Below are 20,515 nucleotides of genomic sequence, written 5' to 3' on the forward strand. Positions count from 1 at the left end.
AAGTCGTTTAGATAATACTAGCAAGAATGTCTTTATGGGCTAATCTATTTTCATGCTTGTGGTTATTTAAGTACCCTCCTAGAAATCATTGTAATATTTAATTAAAATGCTAAAATACTTAATTACTGTAAACCACAGGGGATACCAATATTGTAATTGCATTTAAGATTAGGAAGAAATTTTTCTTTCAAGTCTTGCTGATGTTACTAGCAGTCCATCAGCACTTTACTCTTTTTATTGTTTAAAAACTGATTAACTGCAGCATTACTGTAAAACAGGATAATATAAAAAGTTAATATGCATTTTAATATATCGCACTAATACAGCGTTGAAAGGAATGTGTTTAAATGCATCTGTAAGCTTGTTTGATACATTATGGCCTTGGTATTTGGAGGGGGTATTTTTTTCCTGCTCAGCAGGATTGGCTTTTTATTTGTTTTGAGTTTTTATGATGGGCAAAATGTTACTTTCTGGAATACATGCTTGCAAGAATAGCACAAGTGAGTATATGTTACAGTAAACTAGTTTAAGTTATAAAGAGGACAAAGTGCTTGAAATTATCCAGTATTTTTTATGGACACGTTGTTATTAGTTGGAAGAGATATTAACAGTGAAAGATACATGACTGGCAGCTGAAAACCTGTTTGGGAGTATCAAAAATTGATGTGTGCTATGGTATCGGTCTTACGAGAAAATAATAATAAAAAAAGTTAGTGAGGAAAAACCCTCAGTCTTGTTTAAACGCCATGTATTTAATGGCTCTTAATTTATATAAAAGCTTGTTTCACTTGTCGTAATGTTGCAGAATGTGCCCTAAACCATTTCATAGCTGTATAGCTACCTGTGACTTACATAGTAAGTCAGAGGGTAAGGTTTTTTTTAAACATGTGTATGCCTACTTACCTAGATCACTGCTTTCAGCTAATGAAGACCTCTGGTCCTAACAATGCAGAATCCACTGGTGTGTGTTTGCCTCTGGTTCTTGGTATGATGTGTGTGAAAGGTAGGAGGAGGTAGCTGCCAGTGGGTAGTTTGGCAATGATCTTGGGTTGACATAATTGGGGAACAAAGAGAAAGGGAGGCAGACCATGTGTATATGCCAAAAGAGTGGGACTAACTGTTCTAGATAGTTGATATCAGTGGAAGGAGAGCATCTTCTGTGTGAGTACTGTAGCTGATATTTACACCCATGTCCACCATGGAGATGGGGGGAAAAAATGGAAAGGAGGCTGTTTGTGATGGGGGAATGCATAAAAGTTTTGGGAGGCTCATCTGCCTAGGTTTCCTCTGCTCCTTCTGAGCCAAGAATGAAAGGTGCTCTTCTACAGGGTGATCCAGAACATGAGCCCAAAACAGCTTCTTTAGAAAAGTTCCTCTTAAAACCTTCGTTATAGTGAAAGTCGAGGCATATCATCCTCCAAGGGATGACTTTAGTCTTTCTGAACATCAACCTCAGGCCTCTCCAGTGAAGCAATTGCAGTGAAACACTGCTTCCTGCTTGTGGTAAGCAGAGGTGGTTGTGAAAATTATGGCTGAGTAATTCAAGATACTAGTATATACCAAAATCTACAAATATTTCTGATTTTGGAAATACTCCCTTAAGCATGCACATTATATTTGAGTTGCCAAATGGTTTGTCTGTAAGATAGTTTGACATTTGGAAGTTGTGAAGAATCTTCATTTTCTATAAATGCAGGGATTGGTGCAATTACAAAACAACCCCACCCAAACAAACAGAACCCCCAAAACCAAACAATAACCAAATAAAGCTACAAGAAAAACCTTCAAAACCTTCCCTTTTTATCTTACACTTCTCTTTTTTGCACTGTGGTAAAGTCAACTTGTAAATTAGTTATGAGCTATGTTGGTTAGATATACAGTGTGTTAATGAATACATTTTAGCTTAAGCCAAATAGGAAATTTAAATGGTGAAAGTTCATATTCATGTCCCAGATAATTTTAAAAATGAGATATTCAGGAAACTACTGGTGTTGCCAATGAAGTTTTATGTAAATGTTCTTATTTTAAAGCTTGCATCTCTGTAAGGCTTTCTTCAGTATTTGCTGCTACAGTGAATTTACCTAGAGAATAATTTTTTTTCCTTAAACCAGAAAGAACTCTGCAATATGATACTTGACTGCTGTGCTCAGCAAAGAACATATGAGAAATTCTTCGGGTTACTGGCGGGGGTGAGTTCTATTTTCAGATTTTACACTTTATGGTAGATAATTTAATTTGGTTTACTCTGTTTTTCTGTTTGCCAAACTTACATTTTAATGGATAAATAAGACTAATAGTCTAGCATTCTGGAAATGTTTATATTAGTTGGTTGGTTGTACTAGTGAATTGGATTAACATTTTGATTGTAATAAACATAGTGAATGCAGAATGAGAGAACTAATTTTCTCTTTATATCATTGCTGGTTTTTTGTTTGGTTTTTTTTTTTTACCTTCCTCCTTTCTCATTAAGGTAGAACAATAAATCAGTGCCAAAGGAATGGTACTAAAAAGAGGTTAAAGTATTATGAGTTACCAGAGGATACCCTTTTTACAGTACTGAAGTTTAATTTTGGAGACTCTTGTCTTTTACCACTTTGCTCAAAGCTGCTTAGTAGGGTTGTGTTGTTTTTTTTTCTTTAGAGCACAAGACTGAATACCTTCTGTTCAGTCGTTTTGTTTGTTTTTCAGTAAACAGCTAGCTCTTCAGTTTTGTGTAACTGCGTGGGAATTTAGTTGCAGCTATTTCTTAGTTAAGTTTTCTTTATGATATTGACAGATCTGATGAGTTAAGATAAAATACTTGTCTTCTAAAGTGAGCAAGTTATGCTGAAAGGCAGTTACTTTTTCCATTTGTATTTTTAAGCATTATTTGAGGAAATATTTCTGCAGTCATTTGCAAAGCACTAACCATCTGAATCTACAGGTTTAGTAGACTATAAAAGTTAATTTCCATGTTCTTTGGAATGTTTCTGACCAAACTGCCTTACCTGCTGTCTCTCTAATTTTAGTCATTCATTGATGTCGTGTATAAAAAGTTACATTTGATGGGGTTACATCAGGTGAAAATACTGGATGTGCAGAAATAAAAGAAATTGCTGAATATCTTGCTGTAGTTCAAAATTGATAATTACTACTTTGCAATGCAAATGAGTTTCTTGTTCCAACAAACTGCTGAAAGCAATGACTATATCCATGTGAAGGTACAGTCTTCTCCTCCAAGGGTTATTTAAAAGGAAAACCTTGCAGTAAATACTTGCACCATTAGGTCACTTACATGTAGGTTATTTACATGTTTAATATTTTGTTTAATCTGGTTGTTTAAATTGTACAATGTTGTCTCAGCGTTTCTGCATGTTAAAAAAAGAATATATGGAATCCTTTGAAGCTATTTTCAAAGAACAATATGATACCATTCATCGTTTGGAAACGAACAAACTGAGAAATGTTGCCAAGATGTTTGCTCATCTATTGCACACCGATTCAATTCCCTGGAGTGTAAGTAAAAAAGGTTGTTGTCCTAGATTTCTTTTTCAATAACCAATTTCCTGTATTCAGAAACAATTACATTAGTTTTAGTATTTACTCTGAAATTCGGAACTACTTGTAGCAAACTAGATTAAGTGTCTTCTCAGTTTCTGTTGAGCAGTTCTGGTTTATTCTATATCCTCTTTCTGCCCCCTGTGCATAGTCATCCTCCCAGCCCATTCTGAAGTAGCTAATTTGAGCTGTAATTTTCTGGAGCTCAGCTGAAATTGGTTGATTAAAATGTGTTACTTTTAGAATTTTGAACTTTTAAAAGCAGAACTGTCTCTAAATAGCTGAACTGCCCCTAAAAAAACAAGACAAAAGAAACCTTTTAAAATTATATTTATATATAAAATTAGAGGCTTTATAGAAATACAAGAAATATTAAAATACTGCCCTTTTGTGACTGAAGTACAAATACAAGTAATCTTGCGTTCTGAGATATTATAATACAACAAGTGAAGAAATAAATATCAAGATAACTTCTTTTTTCATACTGTTTTAGTCTTATTTTGTATCCCAGTCTAATTGTCATTCTTCAGGCACAAATAAGTCCAAATATTTAGCCTCTTTAGAACTTAAGCCCTAAATCTGCAATTTCCCAGCAGTTCACACTCTTGTGGAGTTTTGCTGGATAAAGTAAGTCCTTAAAGAATTACTAGCATAAATATGATCAGAAACTGCTTCCAGATGGTAGAAAAGAATTTTTGAGGAAGAAAGTCTTGATTAGGGATTTACAAGATTCACTTTCTTGGGGGGTGGGTAGGGGAGAAATCAGTGTTTAGTTATTTTAGGAGGACGAAAGTTTTTAAGATCAATAAAAGATGTATATTTAAGCTTAAGGTTTTTCTATATATATTCTTCTAAATATTTTCAGGTCCTTGAATGTATAATACTGAGTGAAGAAACTACCACATCCTCCAGCAGAATTTTTGTCAAAATATTCTTTCAGGAACTCAGTGAATATATGGGACTTCCTAATCTAAATGCAAGATTAAAAGATGAGTAAGTTGAAATTGTATTTTCAAAACTGTGAGTTCAATTAGCTTCTTTTATCTGAAAAAGTACAAGTAAGAACTCTTGGTTTCAAGTTCAACTAAAACTGCAGTTCTGTAGCTGCAGTACTTCAAGACTAAGCTCATTTATAGATTTAGTCATTGCAAAGAGTCCCATTAAGCTGAAGCATGATACCATCAGTTTGTTACCAATTTTATTTGCCAATAATGCTCAGCTTGTATAAGAATTTTCAAGGTGCAAGTTTATTTTTGTATTGTCAGCTATATAGGTGTGTAATAAATGTTATTGTGGCTTCTTTTTATAACAAAAGTTAAGAAAAACACAGAACTATTAATAAGTTTTTCTAGGATTAGTTACTTATCCTCAAGTGTAGCTTAAATAACACATTCTTTTAAGCCTGTGTGTGATTTAATACATTGCATTCTCCCAGTGTTCCTTTCAGTTGTTTGAACTGTTTCCTATAAGGTGGGATTCTTTATGTATGATGAAGAATTAAGTAGATGCTTTAACTCATGTAAATTTAAATTTGAAATTATATTTAGGGCCCTGTTTGTTTGGGACTTCAACATACATACCTAAATCTTTGAACTTCTTAATCAACCAGCGGTATCCTTTGCTATTGTAGGCTGATGGAATTTGACAAGTCTCCTCAGGGTTTCACAAAATCAGACTTTGGTTGTCATAATCAACAGTATGTATGTAACTTTTATGAGTGAAGAAGTTCCTTTTCATAAAAGAGCAGGTTTTCAAGTAGCATTTGGTAAGATGCATGACGGATACAATCAAAGTATAGAAAAATGCAGGAAGAGAAAATTTTTGCTGTCCTGTGGAGATACACACAGTTTCTTTTTCAGCTTACTAATGTCAATAAGAATTAGTGCTAAGCAGGCATAGTGTTTAATTTAGATGTTTGTTTCCATCAGAACACTGCAGCCTTTCTTTGAGGGATTACTGCCTCGGGATAACCCAAGAAACACTCGCTTTGCCATCAATTTCTTCACTTCTATTGGCCTTGGAGGACTAACGTAAGGAACACTTATTATTTTGTACTTACTTTCCTTATCTTCCCTCACACCTGCCAAAAAAAAAAAAACACCTAAAAATAAAATTTTCTTGTTAATTAGGGATGAATTACGGGAGCATCTTAAAAATGCACCAAAGATGATAATGACACAGAAACAAGATGTTGAGTCATCAGATTCCTCTTCATCTTCAGAGACAGACTCTTCCTCAGATTCTGATTCTGACAGCAGCAGTAGTAGCTCAGAATCATCCAGCAGCAGTGACTCCTCATCTAGCAGTGATGAAAGCAGTGACTCAGGTACTTAAGCACTAGCTATGTAACTATTTGCATGTCTTTTATTTACTTATATATACCTATTAATTTCTATTTTTGTTTATACTTTGGGGAAGATCTAGCTACAGACAGTGTCAATTCCTCTACTTTAGAAACGAATCAATTATTTTAAATGTACATGGTTTAAAATATTGAATATTGCTAATGGAAATTTATGCCAAAATTTAGAGAAACTGATTTCCATTTTAATGGACTTAAATATCTGAGAAACATCGTTATGTAGATACTTTTTTACACAGTTGATACCTCCTGCCATTAAACTGAAGCTGTAGTACTGTGCAACAGGTATTAGGCTCATTCCTTATTAATATCTTTGTGGGATGCTTACTAGTGAACTGTCTCTATTTCTAATTCCTCTTCTTCAGGAAGAGTTTGTGTTGTGATATAGTGAAGGCTCTTGTCTGTAGAGAAATCTCCAAGGAAGAATTAGCTGTTGCTGACAACTTAGTTTCTTGTCTTTTTGTGCATTATAATTAATGTTTAGCATCTTATACCATCCTGCTGATGTAGAACCTTCTTTTTGACATGAAGTGTCATAAACATTGCTTAATCTATAAAGTAGTGTGTGTTAGTGTGTGCACTGGGTATAGCGTGGGCAGATGATAACGCAGCAGGACTTTCTATAGTACAGAAGCTTGCTGATTCAAAGTTAATTTGATTTATTACATTCCTTTGAACTGAAAATGTTGATTGGTAAAAGCAGTGTGAGCTACTCATGCTTTAGAAATGCATTTTTGTTTTCCATAGCAATCTTATTGTACACAGTCTGATTTGTGTCTCGTTGTATTAGTGGCGTTAATGACAACAAAGCACTAGAGGACGTCACAGTTAAACAGGGTCAGAGAAGGCCTCGGTTCAGCAAAGAGCCAGATCTTCTGCACAGACAACTGCAGCTCTGCTGAGCTGCTTGATAGGAGTCAGAGAGCTAAGTCCTTAGTGACAAACCAACAGAGTCTGCAGTCTGCTAGTATGAACACTTTATTTTTGTAGGTTTAAGACCTTCTTTTTACTACTTGTCCTTTCTCCATTCCAGGAGACATTCATAAAAACTTGCATTTTGATATCTTTGCAGCCTGATTTAACTTCTACCCCCCTCCCTGCTCCTGACTCTTGTCCTTAATTCCAGTGGTCAGAACACTAATTGGAGATAACTGTTCTTTAATGATAAGCTTGGTTGAGGTCCCTTACTGGTTATAACTGTCTTACTCTCTTGTGTGTTTGCAGCTTTTTAAATCTTTAAAATAACTTGGTAGAGTTGAAAGGCATTTTTCAGAGGAGTGTTTCTGCACTACTTCAGTGGCTTAGCAGTGTAGTGTATTAGAGAAAACAGAAAACCCCATGATTAGAAATTGAGAAATTGAACATACAGCTAACCTAGAGATTACTGTCCTACTGACAACTAATGTGTGGAATTTCTCCAGCTAGCTCAGCTCAGCACTGCTGTAGAGAGGTCGCTCCAACCAAAGTGGGTCCAGGAGGGAATGAGATGTGTCGTACCAGAACAGCTTGTTTCTTTGTATTTGCTTTCTCAGGTCTTTTTCTGCTTTCTGGTGGATGTAAAATAATAGAGAAAACACTGATTTTAATATATCAACTTAAAAAATACGAATTAATCCATCACTGTGTTTTATCAGTATGCCAGGAAGCCTTAAGTCAGACATAAGACTAGCAGCTGCTGTAGGATTTAGATATTTGGTGTGCTACTAAATCCGTTTGTGGCTGTGGTATTCTCAAAAAGTGATTAGAAACAACTGTTCTGGTGCTAAAGTTCATACAGTATGGTGAATTAATATTTATTCTAAATGGCTGTTACTCATAAATACTGTCAAGTGAAATCTAGGGGTTCCTTATAAAAGAGCAAACTCTTCCACTGAGGTAAGCAGTACTGTGATTTATAAATATGTAAGTTAGGTTTAGTCTTAAATTGTTAATAGAGCTGTCACTGTTTCTCCTGAAAATGAGCCAGAGGGCCATTGTTAATATTGCTGCGGTACCACTGTCTCAAGCCATTTCAGCATACCTTTTGTTTCTTCTTAAGATAGTGTTCTTGTGTTAATAACAGTGGAGTTACTAAGAAATACTGAAGCGTGTAGGGAAAATAGAGAATAGGCTTAGGCATGATAGTTGGCTCACACTTTTATGGAGAATTTCATATTCTATGTAAAATAGAAAGCCTGTAGTGCAGACAAACATTTGAGGACAATCAGTACCTGCTCAATTAACAAATGGGTGAATTTTCCCCCATTGCATGAGACAGGCAGGAGGGGAATAAAATCCAAGCTTATTATTTTGAAACCTTTGTCCAGATGCATATACACAAATGTTTTCTGAAAGAAAAACCACAACTCTAGAACTTTCTATGTAGTTTAACAAGTGTAATAAATTAAAATGTAACTTTATTCCCTTATTGTTTTATAATTTCAGATGCTTCTAAAGCAAAAAGAAAGAGAATGCAAAAAAAAAATAGAGAATCTGATAAAGGTTCCAGGAAAAAACAAGAAAGGAAAAGAAAATCACGTGAAAAGAAAATGAGAAGGAGGCAACAAGAGGAAAGGAGTGATACTGAGAGCAAATCAGAAAGAAATCACCGAAAGTTGAGGGAATCGCACAGGAGAGATGATGTATCAAAATATCATCACAGAGTTGAGTCCAATGGCAGAGACAGTTACCACAGTGGAAAGGATAGGAACCGTGAAAGAAGTAAGGATGTAGAAAATAAACACAGTAATTTGAAACCCAAGAAAGCAGAGAGAAGAGCTTCTTTTTCTGATGATGAAAATTACAGGCACTGGAGTAAAGATAATGAACATCACAGTAGAAGAAGAGAACGATCAAGATCTGGAGAGAGGGCCCATAATAATTCAAGTCCTAGAGAGGAGGAGCAAGAAGATCGATACAGAAATGGTTCAGAGAAGCACAGAGAGAAGTACAACCGTTATTCTGACCAGTACAGGGAATCCAGAGAATCCAGAAAGAATGAGGACAAACGAAGAGAGAATTCCCCACACAGACGAAAATAATGCCTAGCCAGAGGCTGAAATGAATGTGCATTTCTGAGCTGTTAAAACTGTATCTTAAAACATGTTACTGAACTGTCTTTGAAAACAAAAATTTTGTACAAAGTGATAGTTTGCATTTGTAAATTTTATTAGTCTTTTTCAAATTTTCAGTACCACTTTTTTATAACTGTTGCATTGAGTCTTTCTGTTGAAGTCTTCCTTTGGAAAGATGATGCTCTTTATTTTGTGAATAAAACTATTAAGATCTCTGTGAAATGGGTGTTTTTGTTGCTTAGTTTCAAATATTTGTAACTTCATAGTCTAAAAAGATCAGATTTTAACTTTTCCTGTTAACTGAAAATCAGATACTGAGATTAGGCTGATAAATGTAAAAATCTGAGATTATAATGTGAATGTGAGTAGGCTTTATGAAACTTTCGAGCATCAGTGCAACTGCTTCTGGCATTCCATTTATTCTTTTGACTGCTCAAACATAAAAGCAAGCTTGACCAAAATTTTCAGGAAATACTTCAGTTATTTGTGGGGTGTTTTTTTTTTTTTTTCTTCAAGAGTTAAAAACTGGAAAAGCAATATTGCTGGTTTCAGCATCACATTTGAAAGTGTGTCAACTTGTTCTGTTGCTTTTCACGATGTTTTTTAATACTGTAACATCCTGAGCTAGTTACACTTGTGATCTTAAAAGTGGGGTTTTTTGTTCAGGGTTTTTTGTTTGTTGGTTTGTTTTGGGGTTTTTTTTCTAACTATGAATTTGGTCTTAAAGTCATAGACTTCAACTTTAGCCCTACAAAGGAAGTGTTTGAGAGACATCTTTCCCATTTTTCTATATTCCTTATAGAAATGAAATAGGAAATCTAAATAAGAGGTGGTTCAAATCTTTTTAAACATTTTGCACTCTGTGGCTTGAAGTGCTCAATTTTATTGTAAGCAAAATTAAAAAAAAAACACAAAAAAAACCAAAAAAACCTTAGTTGCTGCAGCAGTTTCTAGTATAACATGTTCTACCTAGAGCCATTTGAAGCAAGTAGCTCAACATTCATTGTACAAGCAATGAATCAAGATCATCTGGTTAAGACTCTAAATCTCATTAGTAAGTAAGAAACATTCTGAAAGTCTTTCAGCATGAAATAGAAAGTAGTGTGGCCACTATTTTCTATTTCTCTGTCCACTAGTGTGGACAGAGGTGATAGTTCTATATTAGGCAATTACTGATGCCATAAGATTACATTTTTTATGCTTTGTGAAATGAGCACAATTGCTGGGCATATAAGAACACATCTCATTTATGCAATTGTATTTCATCTTGTATAAAGCATAGGAAATATATTTGAGCTGTTTTGTAACAGAAAATTGAACAATTCCTAAGGAAATAGATCAGTTTTGCCTAAGTCTTGTCACAACATTTTTCTAAGAAAAATGTCACATTTTAATTTTTTTTCTGTATTTAACAGAATTTATTTCTGCAAGCCTTCATGTAATAAAATATTTCCAGTCAGAAACACCTGCATGAAAAATAAATTCATATTGCAGAGAAAAAAGTATGGTTTCTATCTAGTTATACCACACAGTTAAAAATGCTGTGGTGGCATCATGATGTATACATTGTTTAAACTGTGGTGGGGTTTTGTTGTACAATGCGCTTCTCATTTTCAAAATGATTTGTGCATTTTTGCTGTGTGTGTGAATTCCAGGACAACTTAATTTCAAAGAACACTTTCTAAAAAATACTTCTGCTGATAATTGTTAGGTTGCTTTGATAGCTCCCTACACACATTATTGAAAATGATCTGTACTTCATAATGGCTTAATTGTACAAACTTAATTTATCTAGAGTAATACTTCCCTTGCTATGTTATGGGTTTAATAGCATAAATTTCATTAACCTATAACTTTTGAGGTATTCTGCTCAGGTTAAAAAGCTTGTTAATTAAATCTTTAATAATAAAACAATAAATGTGAAAACATAAAACGTGTATTAAAAAAAAGTGTTTGATCTCAGATGTGCTGATCAGGAGATGCCAGCTTAAACATCTCCAATTTGTGATATTTCATACAGGATGATAAAAATATAATGCTTATTGGTGGAAAAAAATGGAAAAGGATGAGATTAGGACTGGAGCTGGGGTTTTAACTGCTTTTACAATTTCTTGGTGGGTTTTCTTTTTTTCCATTCCCAGGATTATGAATAGATATTTAATAGAATGACCTATTTAAAATAGCAGTTATTTTTACCATTACTAGTATGAGCAGACTAATGTTAGATAGAAGCAGTGAGACAATGAGCAGTAGTCCTCATGTGCAGATGTAAAGAGACACATGCTCAGAAGGGCTGCACTGTGGCAGTCCAGGGGGACTGGTCAGTAATACCGAGAGCATTCCCAGTTTTTAGCAGACAGTTGCTTAAGGACTTCCTGAGCCAGAGTCACTTTGTGCATCTCTCACTAAGGCCTTGACCATTAAATGGTCTAATTTATTTCTGGTGGATTCTGCAGCATCTTGGGCCAGGAGTTCCATTATTTTGCTGTACAGTCTGTGTGGGGTTTTTTATAGTTTTTGCCTGATTACTTTGATATGCTACTTTCCAATGTGTTTTCTGAATAATGGTGTGTAGTTGCTTCCTGCTTCTCATTTTGTCTGTGACTTCATAGACTTAAGCATGTATGTTCTTTTCCATTTTTTTTATGCCATTTCTTTTCCAAAAGTTAAAATGCACCTCTAATGTCTGTTAGTGCGGAACTGTTCTATAGCCCTGATCAGTGCTCCTCTCCTTTAGTTTTGGTAGATTTTTTTTTTTCTGAGAAAAGTCAAAATACTGTGTAGTCTCCAAACTTGAGGGTATTCCAGGATTTACAAAGTGACATAAGAGTTTTGGGGGTTTGCTTCTTTTCAGTGCATCGTCTCAATTACTGTAGAGTAGAGGGATACACAGTGATCCTGGGCTTGCGTTCCTCAGCAGTAACAGCTACTTGTAGACCGTGCCCAGTAATGAAGCAACTCATGCATCTAGTCTATAATTAATACTGGAGCTCTAGGTTGTGTTTTGAATAGCAGTTTTGTCTGAAAGACTTCAGGAAGTGTTGGTTTTGCAACATTTTTCCGTATTTTGCTCAGTTGTTAATCTTTGTTACTTACAAACATGATTGAAACATCCTTTGTTTTCCAATTTTGGGTCTGGTCATGACTTTTCTTTAATAGAACTCTGCTGTCAGAAGTCACCTGATGTAGGTACCTCTGTGCTGTGTCCATGTAATGGCTTGGCTGCCTCTGAGGTAGTATAAATGCTAAGTTGTTTTGGTCTTGCTTCACTACAAGTTTCAAACACAAATGCTCTTGATTCCAAAGAATAAAAATGTTATGTCTGAGAAATGTGCTGTGTATTGGCCCTATACCTAGCAAACTATAGTGTTGGTCTTCAGAGTGTGTTAGGAGTGGGGTATTGGGCATCTGGGCCTTGGTCTTCATGGTGTGTTTGAACATGGATCTGTTGTCAGCTTCTTGGGTTGGCTCACACAGTCCCTCGTGCTGGTCAGTGGTCAGGGATGAGTCCTGTTGCACAGGGCTGTTGTCTACTAACCGCATTCACCTTGCAGGGAAGATGGCTCCTATGGGAAACTTCAGACTCGGCTGGGTCTGAGCTGCTGTGAACATAAAAAGATGTTTGGGAAGGAACTTGTGATGACCTGTTCTGATCTTGCATGCTTACTGCCTTTCAAGAGCGGTTGTAATATCTAAGTCCATGCATACAGTAAGAGAGACTGCATCCCTTTTGCTAGGGCTCCCTGGCCAAGTATCTGAATTTCCTCACAGTAGTGGCATAAGGTATTATGGAGATAACCTGTAACAAGACCATCTTGTTATATAAATTATCAAACTATTACCTCATAGTATTACCTTTCATAGTATGAAAGCAGTTAGATAAATTTGGCGACAAAACTATATTTTGTTAAAAATACTTTAAACTTGTCATTAACAGATCATGCTTTCTAAAGCAGTTTTAATTGCTATATAAGCAATATTGCAGTCTTTAAATTGTAGTTCATCCTCATAATTCTGCACAGGAATGGGAACCTGACTACAAAAATGTTATTTCTGTTTGTGGTGTTCATGTTAAATAAATTTTACAGAGAGGTCATGCACATCTGAAAATCAGTTTTGAAAATTGCTAGCAGTACAAATTAGATTTAGATGCTACGTTTGTTAGTTCAGCCTGGTAGCATGATGTTCTATAATTAAGGCTCCAATAACATAACTGTCCTTAACTTTTGAATGCAGGGTATACTCTAAAATAGGGTGGCACATGTCAGCCACCAAAAAAAAAAAAATACATGAACTAGAGTGGACACATCAAACTCCAGTAGCAATTTAAATATCTCCCTGTCATTAAATTTATAGTTTTATGGCTATAAAAAGACACTAGCTCATCTTCATTCACTGTTCTTAAGCTACTTTGAATTATCTTTCACTGTTGAGGAAAGCACAAGGCTAATTTCTTTAAAGAATCTTAAAAATCTAGAGTCTATTATGATGTTAGCAGAGAGAATTGAATCCAGCTACCCTTAATAACATTCACAGCAGAGAAACGTATCCTTCAATTTATTTCCAATTAGGTAAGTTACTATATTTTTTTTAAATCTTTTTTACTTGTAAAAATATTTTGTTTCAGAAATGGTGACCTCAAAATGCAGAATAAAGGGGCATTTTAAGCATTTCAATTAAAACTCTACATAAAACATGTATTAGTAGGTTAAAAGTGTCATGGGCAAAATACTGCTTTGTGCTGAAAAACCTTTAGGTCATTTCAGGAGATGTTCTGCTTTTTATATGTTTTCCTAAAGCAAGTCTGTAATTTGGCTGAGACTAGTAAGGGATTTTCTTTTCTTGTCTACTCATGACTATCATCAAGCATTTCCTTCTAACTCTGAAAGGAAAAAAAAAGGGAGGGAGGAGGGACTGCAACTTAAAACCTTAGTATTGGGAAAATGGTTTGTTAACCCATAAGCCAGACATGCTGTTAAGAAAATTAGCTGTCACATTTTGCCTGTTTAAGCTATGACCATTTTGAGTTATCTTTTTCCACTATTTTATAAGACTAAGTGAGGACCAGCATTTTTCCTGAAGTTGAAAATAAGCTGCAACATCTCTTAAAAGAAAGTGGTGGGGAAAAGAGTAAAGGCGTGGAAGAGGATGCAAAGCTCCAAGAAACAAGAAAACCTGTCTTGAGTATCAGGGTGCTCTCAGTAGGTAAGGTAAGGTCAAATCTGTTCTCACAGTGGGGGCCACTGACACAGGTGTGTAGGTGTAATGCCAATTGGTTTTAGCTTAGTGACTGGTATTGCTGATTAATTACTTAACTGGAATGTGCATCCTCCCTTTAAAATTGCTGGTCCCTTGGCTTGCTTTCAGTTGCTTACCTATTGCTTTTGGAGGTACTTTATGCCTCAGTCACAGCTGTGAAATCTCTTGGGAAATTTCAGATTCTGGGCTTTTTGTATAATAACAAGCTGTATAAAAATTTCTTTGTAACTACCTCACCTAAATTTTCCTTTAACTTGAAGAAGTTTCCTTGTATTTTCAAGTCCCCATGGATAAGCCCACTCCATCCCATAAGGAAAGGTAATTTTCAGCATCCTTTTTTTGCCCTGGGGTAATACTTCAGCTAATTGGAGAGCTGCCCATTGATTAATAAGGGAGGGGGATAAGTTATATCATCTGGTCAGTTCCAGATGCTGCTCCTGTATTGCCTATATTTGTGTTGTTCAGTATTCTTATGCTTTTCCTCATTTTCTCCTGCTCTAGTTACAGGTTTTCCATTTTTTCCTAGCACTTCAGAACTTTGTTCTTTATCACATGCAGTGTTAGCCATTTAGAAAAGTATAATGCCAAAAATACACATAAAAAGTTTACTGTATGTCACTTGCATAGTGCATAAAAAGGATCTTTACATAATCAACCAGAGTCTTTTGGCCATGAAGGCTCACACAGAGGGTCATGGAGAGAGATAAGCACTGCCAAGACAGTTTATCACCTATACCCGGGCAAGACTCTCCTAGAGAGTCGCACCTTACTGTCTTGTCCATGTCATCCCTCATCACAAAAGTTCAAAGCTGGGCATGATGTTGATGTCTACATTGGTAATCATTGCTCTAGTAATGTTTAACGCAAGGTAAATTGTAGGTCTGGTCAGCTCTTTGTGTGTACTGAGGAGTTTTCACAATGGCTGGCTTGAACCTTGTGAGTCTAACCTCCTGTGGCTGCTTTATGGGTCATGGGTGAAGAAAACCTCTGCAGTATACAGTGAACTCAAAGAGCCTGTCTTGGCTGTAGAGAGAGCCCAGAGGGACTAGCTTCATTACACCAAGGTTAGCTTTCACAAATACTTTCCTCCTATTCCTCCTACATCTTTTTCCTGCTTGTCAGTCACAGGTGAATGTCTCATGTGAAATTGTGAAGTGTCCTGATTTTTCATTTAGTAAATTACAGAAACAATGAGACCTGCCCAAATTGAAAATTCCCCTGGAAAAACAATGTAGGCCAGTAGCACTGAAGGGAGAAAGATTCCACCAGTTCATGACTTGTCCCAGTTAGGTGGCTGCCAGCAGTCCTTTTGGTTTTTTTGCTGTTGTAATCTTTGTGAGAATGCCATCTTCCTTCTCATACCACCACCCCTTACTGCTGGGAATGTTAAACACAGTCCTTGAAGGAAATTCAGAGCACCCCATCTCTTTCAGACTGTCCTCCCTGTTTCCCATGTGTCCCTCAGAAAGGAAGAGATGGTCACCTCTTTCTGTTCTCTTTTAAGAATGGTGTCTCATGCCCCAGATGTGGTGTGTACATGTACACCCTGAGAAGCAGGCATAAATTTCATGTGGCTGCCTCTGTGTCTCCTGTTTTAACAGACTTGAGTGTCAGGGGACATTTTGGTGGACAGCAAGTTGTGTTAATTTGGGGTTTGAACTAGCCAATCAAAAAGTTGATTGACCATATTATGCTAGGGGTGCAGACAGCATTTGTGGTTTCCCATGAGGAAGGAATACTTAAGTGATGGCTACCTGGAATGGGATGCATGCTTTTAATTAATGTTTTTTTGTTCAGGTCTTGAGGTGGGATGTCTGATCTTGTAGGCTCTCCTTTGATGAGATTCCGAGGGGCCTCTTCTTCTTGCTCTGTACACTTTGTTATGAACCACCAGAGGTGGAACACAAAAGTGCTCAAGAAGAAATTGAAGCTGAGTGACTGACTTGATCAGTGATTGAAATAAGAAACTAAAAATACACATTTGGGGGGAGAATATAAAAAAGTCTCTTTGCAGCTCTATTCCTTCGTGTGCTCTCTTCTCTGCACAGAAGAAAAACCTTGTTATATCTCTTTGTAGAAGCAAGATGGTGCATCAGCCTGTTTTGATCACTATACCTGTTTGAAATTGGAATTCTTTGAGATGCTATCCACAAGTGCTTCACAGCCCATCATTTCCTCCACTCATGCAGAGTATGTGATTATGGCTGCGAGGAGAAACTGTGAGGATGGGTTCCTTGCTTCGCCCATGTTAGGGAAGGAAGGACTGTGCCTCCACGGTTCTGTGTGGAACCTCAGGCTAAATTCATCCCTCAATACACTGAATCAGTTGGTTTGTAATTCTTTCCTCCCATTTCTTTTTTAGCTCTCTATTTACAGAGGCGCAGACATATTGGAGAAATGTATTTTAGTTTTCCACAGATATATAAACACACACTTGCAAACAGTCTTCTATTTTCATTCTCTTGTTACACAAGAGCTTAAGATTGCTTGTATGTGTGAATTAATACAGTTCATTGGCATACATTTCAGCTATTTATACTCTGTGTAATGATCTTTATCACCACAACATTTGAATAGCTCCCAAACATTATTTTTGCTCTATACCCTAACAGTATGCAATATTCATACTGTTGGTCTTGATGATGTGAAATCTACCTGGGGAAAAAAAAAAAGGGTATGCGGCCCATTAACTGACATTCTGTGGTGGTAGATGGTGTAATGCCACCAAAGTGGAAAAATGTGTATTTTTTTATAGTACCTGATAACAGGCACTTCAAAAGGTGGGATTACAGATACCAGCACTGATAGTGCGTATTTTGGTGTCACTTCTTGATGTTTTATATATATGCAGTTATACTTTCCAGGAGTAACTGAAGTTGGAAGCTCAGCTAGAACAGTGTGCATGTCAAGATCAAGCTGTGCCTCAGTATGCCAGGGAAGATGGGTGGCACATCCTGTGGTCTGCGTGACTGTGATTACCAGTGTGGTAAGGAGCAATGACTGGGTTTAAGTGCTCAGGATTTCTACTCAGGACTCAAGCTACCACATTTTGTGTGCATATATAATCAAAAACTTTCTTCGTTTCACAGTATTTATAGGAAGGATATATTTCCATAGTTGCAAATTCACTGTAGGTTATAAAGAAAATATAGCATGAAAACCAATTGTTTTCATTATCTGTGTATCATACTCCAGTCGAGGGAGAGTGAGTTTCAAGGTTAGTTTCATGGCAGTTATCATCAGTCTGTGAAATTCTCATTTTGAATGACAGGTTTAATTTGCACTTTAACCCTAGCATTGGCTTCAACTTAATCTTCTTCCTTGTTCCTGATAACTCCAGTCTCTCCTTTTACTGTGAAGACCATTATAATCTCTATTTACGAAAGGAAATTAAAGGGGGAGGGGGGTGTGACTCCGTATCTCCAGAAGGCCCTTTTATTTTCTTAATAAGCTTTCTGCTCCACCTGATTGTTCTAAATCACATGGGAAATATTTACTTCCTTATCAGTTAGTGTGTCAGAAGAAGATGCTACAAATCTTGCAGATTATTATACAATCATCTACAACATTGAAATAAAAAAAGCTGTAATCTGTTTAATATGTGTTGTTTTCATTTTCATTGAATGTCTCTCCTGTTATGAGATAGGCTAAGAAGTGCTCATTTTCTCTTCCATATAATATTCATTATTGCCAATGTCCAGAGCTAAGTGCTTGACTACTCATTTTTTTCTGTAAACACTGTAAAAAGAGTTTCTCTTCGGAAGGAAAGACTTTGCAGCCTATAATCATCTTTATTTCCTCTCCTGTCTCTCTTGCTCTGTTCTCTGTGACTCTGTGCTGTACTCTGAGCCATTAAGCACAGATCCCAGCTGATGGGACCACACCACTAATTTTCAACATTACACTGTATTTTATGGTGGTTTTTTGCTTTTCCTTATGCTTTGGAACAGTCTGTATGTTTGCTTCTTGGCAGTCACTGAATGGTGATCAGGGAGTTTGAGCTGTCCACAGTGATGCGCTGGTCTTTCTTCCTCAATTGGTACACCAAATTTGTATGAATAATTCACAAGATTTCCTCTAATGTCCATTCCTGTGTTCTTGTCAGTAATGATTTTCAGCTGTCATTGTGTTGTCCTTCGACTACTGTAAATTCTTTAGTTTCCTATCTCTCTTGTTCCAAGTAAGCTGAATGACAGCTACCAGGACTACAAAATACTAGGGCAAGGGTTTGGGACTGTTTCACTGTTAACCTGTTGCCATAAGAATACTGACCATGTTTTTGTTGCTTTATATTCTAGCACCATGTTTCAAATCCTTGATCTCTTACCTTATAACTGGTTGGTTTCTTTAAGAGCCTCTTCTGCAGGACTTGTTAAAAGCCTTTTGAAAGTCCAGATGAATGAGATTATTCCAAGTAGGTTCCCTCCCCTATCTTTGGTTGGTTCCTATAATTTTAATTGCATTTGAGTTAATACTTTTAATTTTTACTTAATATTTATCATGTAAAAAATGAGGCTGATAATTCCCCGTAAGACCTTCAATGCCATTTATACAACTGACAACTTTAATTCAAGTTTAAGTGGTTGAAAAAAAGATTAAAATCTTTCAAGGGGATAATTCAAGGACTTTAAGTTCAAATGCATTTAAAAAGGTATTTAAAGGGAAAGGTATTTAATGAATGAGATAAAGAGTCTGGGTGTGAAAAATCCTCTCCTTTGTTGTGGCTCCAGGTGATTGAGCAGTTTCATTTGAAACTACTTCAGTAACAGCTTGAGTTTTATTTGTTTCATACCACAGACCAAAAAATGCAGTGAAGTAAAATATTTTCCTTATTGGAAACCATCTTAGTCCCTTGAACTGCTTAGTTCTATCACAAGCAGATATTAGAGAGCTGCAGCAGGTGACAAAAGCAGGAGGAAGTGTGAACACAGCATTAGCCCCTGTGGATTTATTAATCTGCTGTCAGGCCATGTGTTACCCCTGGTGTGGAGATGCAAAAAGGCTTGAGTGTAAGGCTGAGTACAGCACTGCCACATCACCTTTACTTGCTCTCTGCCTGTCTTCATTGCCAAGTGCTTGACCTGGCCCTTCTCCTTACCCTCCAGCCGGGCTGAACTGATGGCAGAACAAAGGGCACTGGCTGGCAGCCTGGTGCAGGAGCCCAGAAATGAGCCATGGCATGGGGTCATCCCTGGATCCCACCTGATGCAGCCCTGTGGACAACATGCGGAAGCCCCTGGGGTGACTCATACAAGCTCACACAGGAATGGAAAACAATCTCTGTATTTAAACTCCCTTATTGTAGACAACATTGTATATAATGTGCAATTACTTAGGTCACGCACACACTCTTCATGTACACAGTCCATGCCAGAGAAGCTCAGAGCTGGACAACTGGGGCTGGCTGCATCTTCCCAGTATGTTCTGCAGATTCCTTGCTCTCTTCATACAGAGTTGTAAGCTACGTATTTCATCCTGCTTTGTTATTTCTTGGTCCTGATCTTAATGAACAGTCATAAACAGGGGTGTAGTTTACAACATGAAGCAGCAAAATACTGCATATTTAACTTTCAGATGTGATTGGTGTATTTGGGGTCGAACCAGGAAACGTGTTCGTAATCCAAAGGAAGGTATGCACAATCCCCTCAGAAGAAAATACAGCCTGATTTCAAGAGGAGAGGGCAGGAGATTCCCCAGCTGACACCAGTTTTACTTGTTGAAGTAGATAGAGAAAAAAATATTGAAATATTTTTCATCACAGAAAAATTCTTGGGGGAGGGGTGTTCGGGGATTTTTTTTTTTTTTTTTTTGTTAAAGATCTCTATTATTCAATTAGAAGGGACCATCTGGTGCAAGGTTCACACAGCAGCCCTGCTTGCTGTATTCAGCCAAGAGCGAGGTACAGCTCTGACCTTTGGCCAGAAGGGCTGACGCCGACCTGCCAGCCTGCACAACAAGGGCTGCTGACAGGCAGTGACCAAGCTGCACCTGCAAACAGCTCTTGACAGCTGTATTCCTCATTCTACTGCAAAGAACGAACGAATGCAGGCTCTCAGGAAAAGCCCTTTCTCACTGCCGCGTTTGCTGTCATGAAGACTTAAGTTCCAAAGGGAATGGGTGGAGGCTGTACAGTTTCGTGGGACTGTGGCTGGCAGTAGAGACATTCATGTCATGTATCGTTTCCTTTGCTGAGACACAACAGCCTGTCTGTGCCATGCAGTTGCCAGACTGTCACATATTTGCAAAAGAGCTGATTTCCTGTGCCTACTGGGAAAAGAAATATGAAAAGTTGTCCCTAATGAGC

General features: G+C 36.9%; 1 protein-coding gene across 5 annotated transcripts in view; it reads left to right on the plus strand.

Annotated features, from left to right (window-relative positions):
• The window catches only part of CWC22 (CWC22 spliceosome associated protein homolog), a 29,866-nt gene extending 20,453 nt beyond the window's left edge, over positions 1-9,413 (plus strand). For all 5 annotated transcript variants that reach the window (XM_065670200.1, XM_065670199.1, XM_065670203.1 and 2 more), the window contains exons 15-20: positions 2,112-2,189; positions 3,343-3,495; positions 4,403-4,530; positions 5,466-5,567; positions 5,667-5,863; positions 8,324-9,413. In XM_065670200.1, coding sequence (XP_065526272.1) covers positions 2,112-2,189; positions 3,343-3,495; positions 4,403-4,530; positions 5,466-5,567; positions 5,667-5,863; positions 8,324-8,919 — 1,254 coding nt within the window. In that variant the 3' untranslated portion in view covers positions 8,920-9,413. The remainder of the gene's footprint in view (positions 1-2,111; positions 2,190-3,342; positions 3,496-4,402; positions 4,531-5,465; positions 5,568-5,666; positions 5,864-8,323) is intronic.
• The last annotated feature ends 11,102 nt before the right edge of the window (positions 9,414-20,515 follow it).

Source organism: Lathamus discolor, chromosome 3 (assembly GCF_037157495.1).
Source record: "Lathamus discolor isolate bLatDis1 chromosome 3, bLatDis1.hap1, whole genome shotgun sequence".
NCBI lineage: Eukaryota > Metazoa > Chordata > Aves > Psittaciformes > Psittacidae > Lathamus > Lathamus discolor.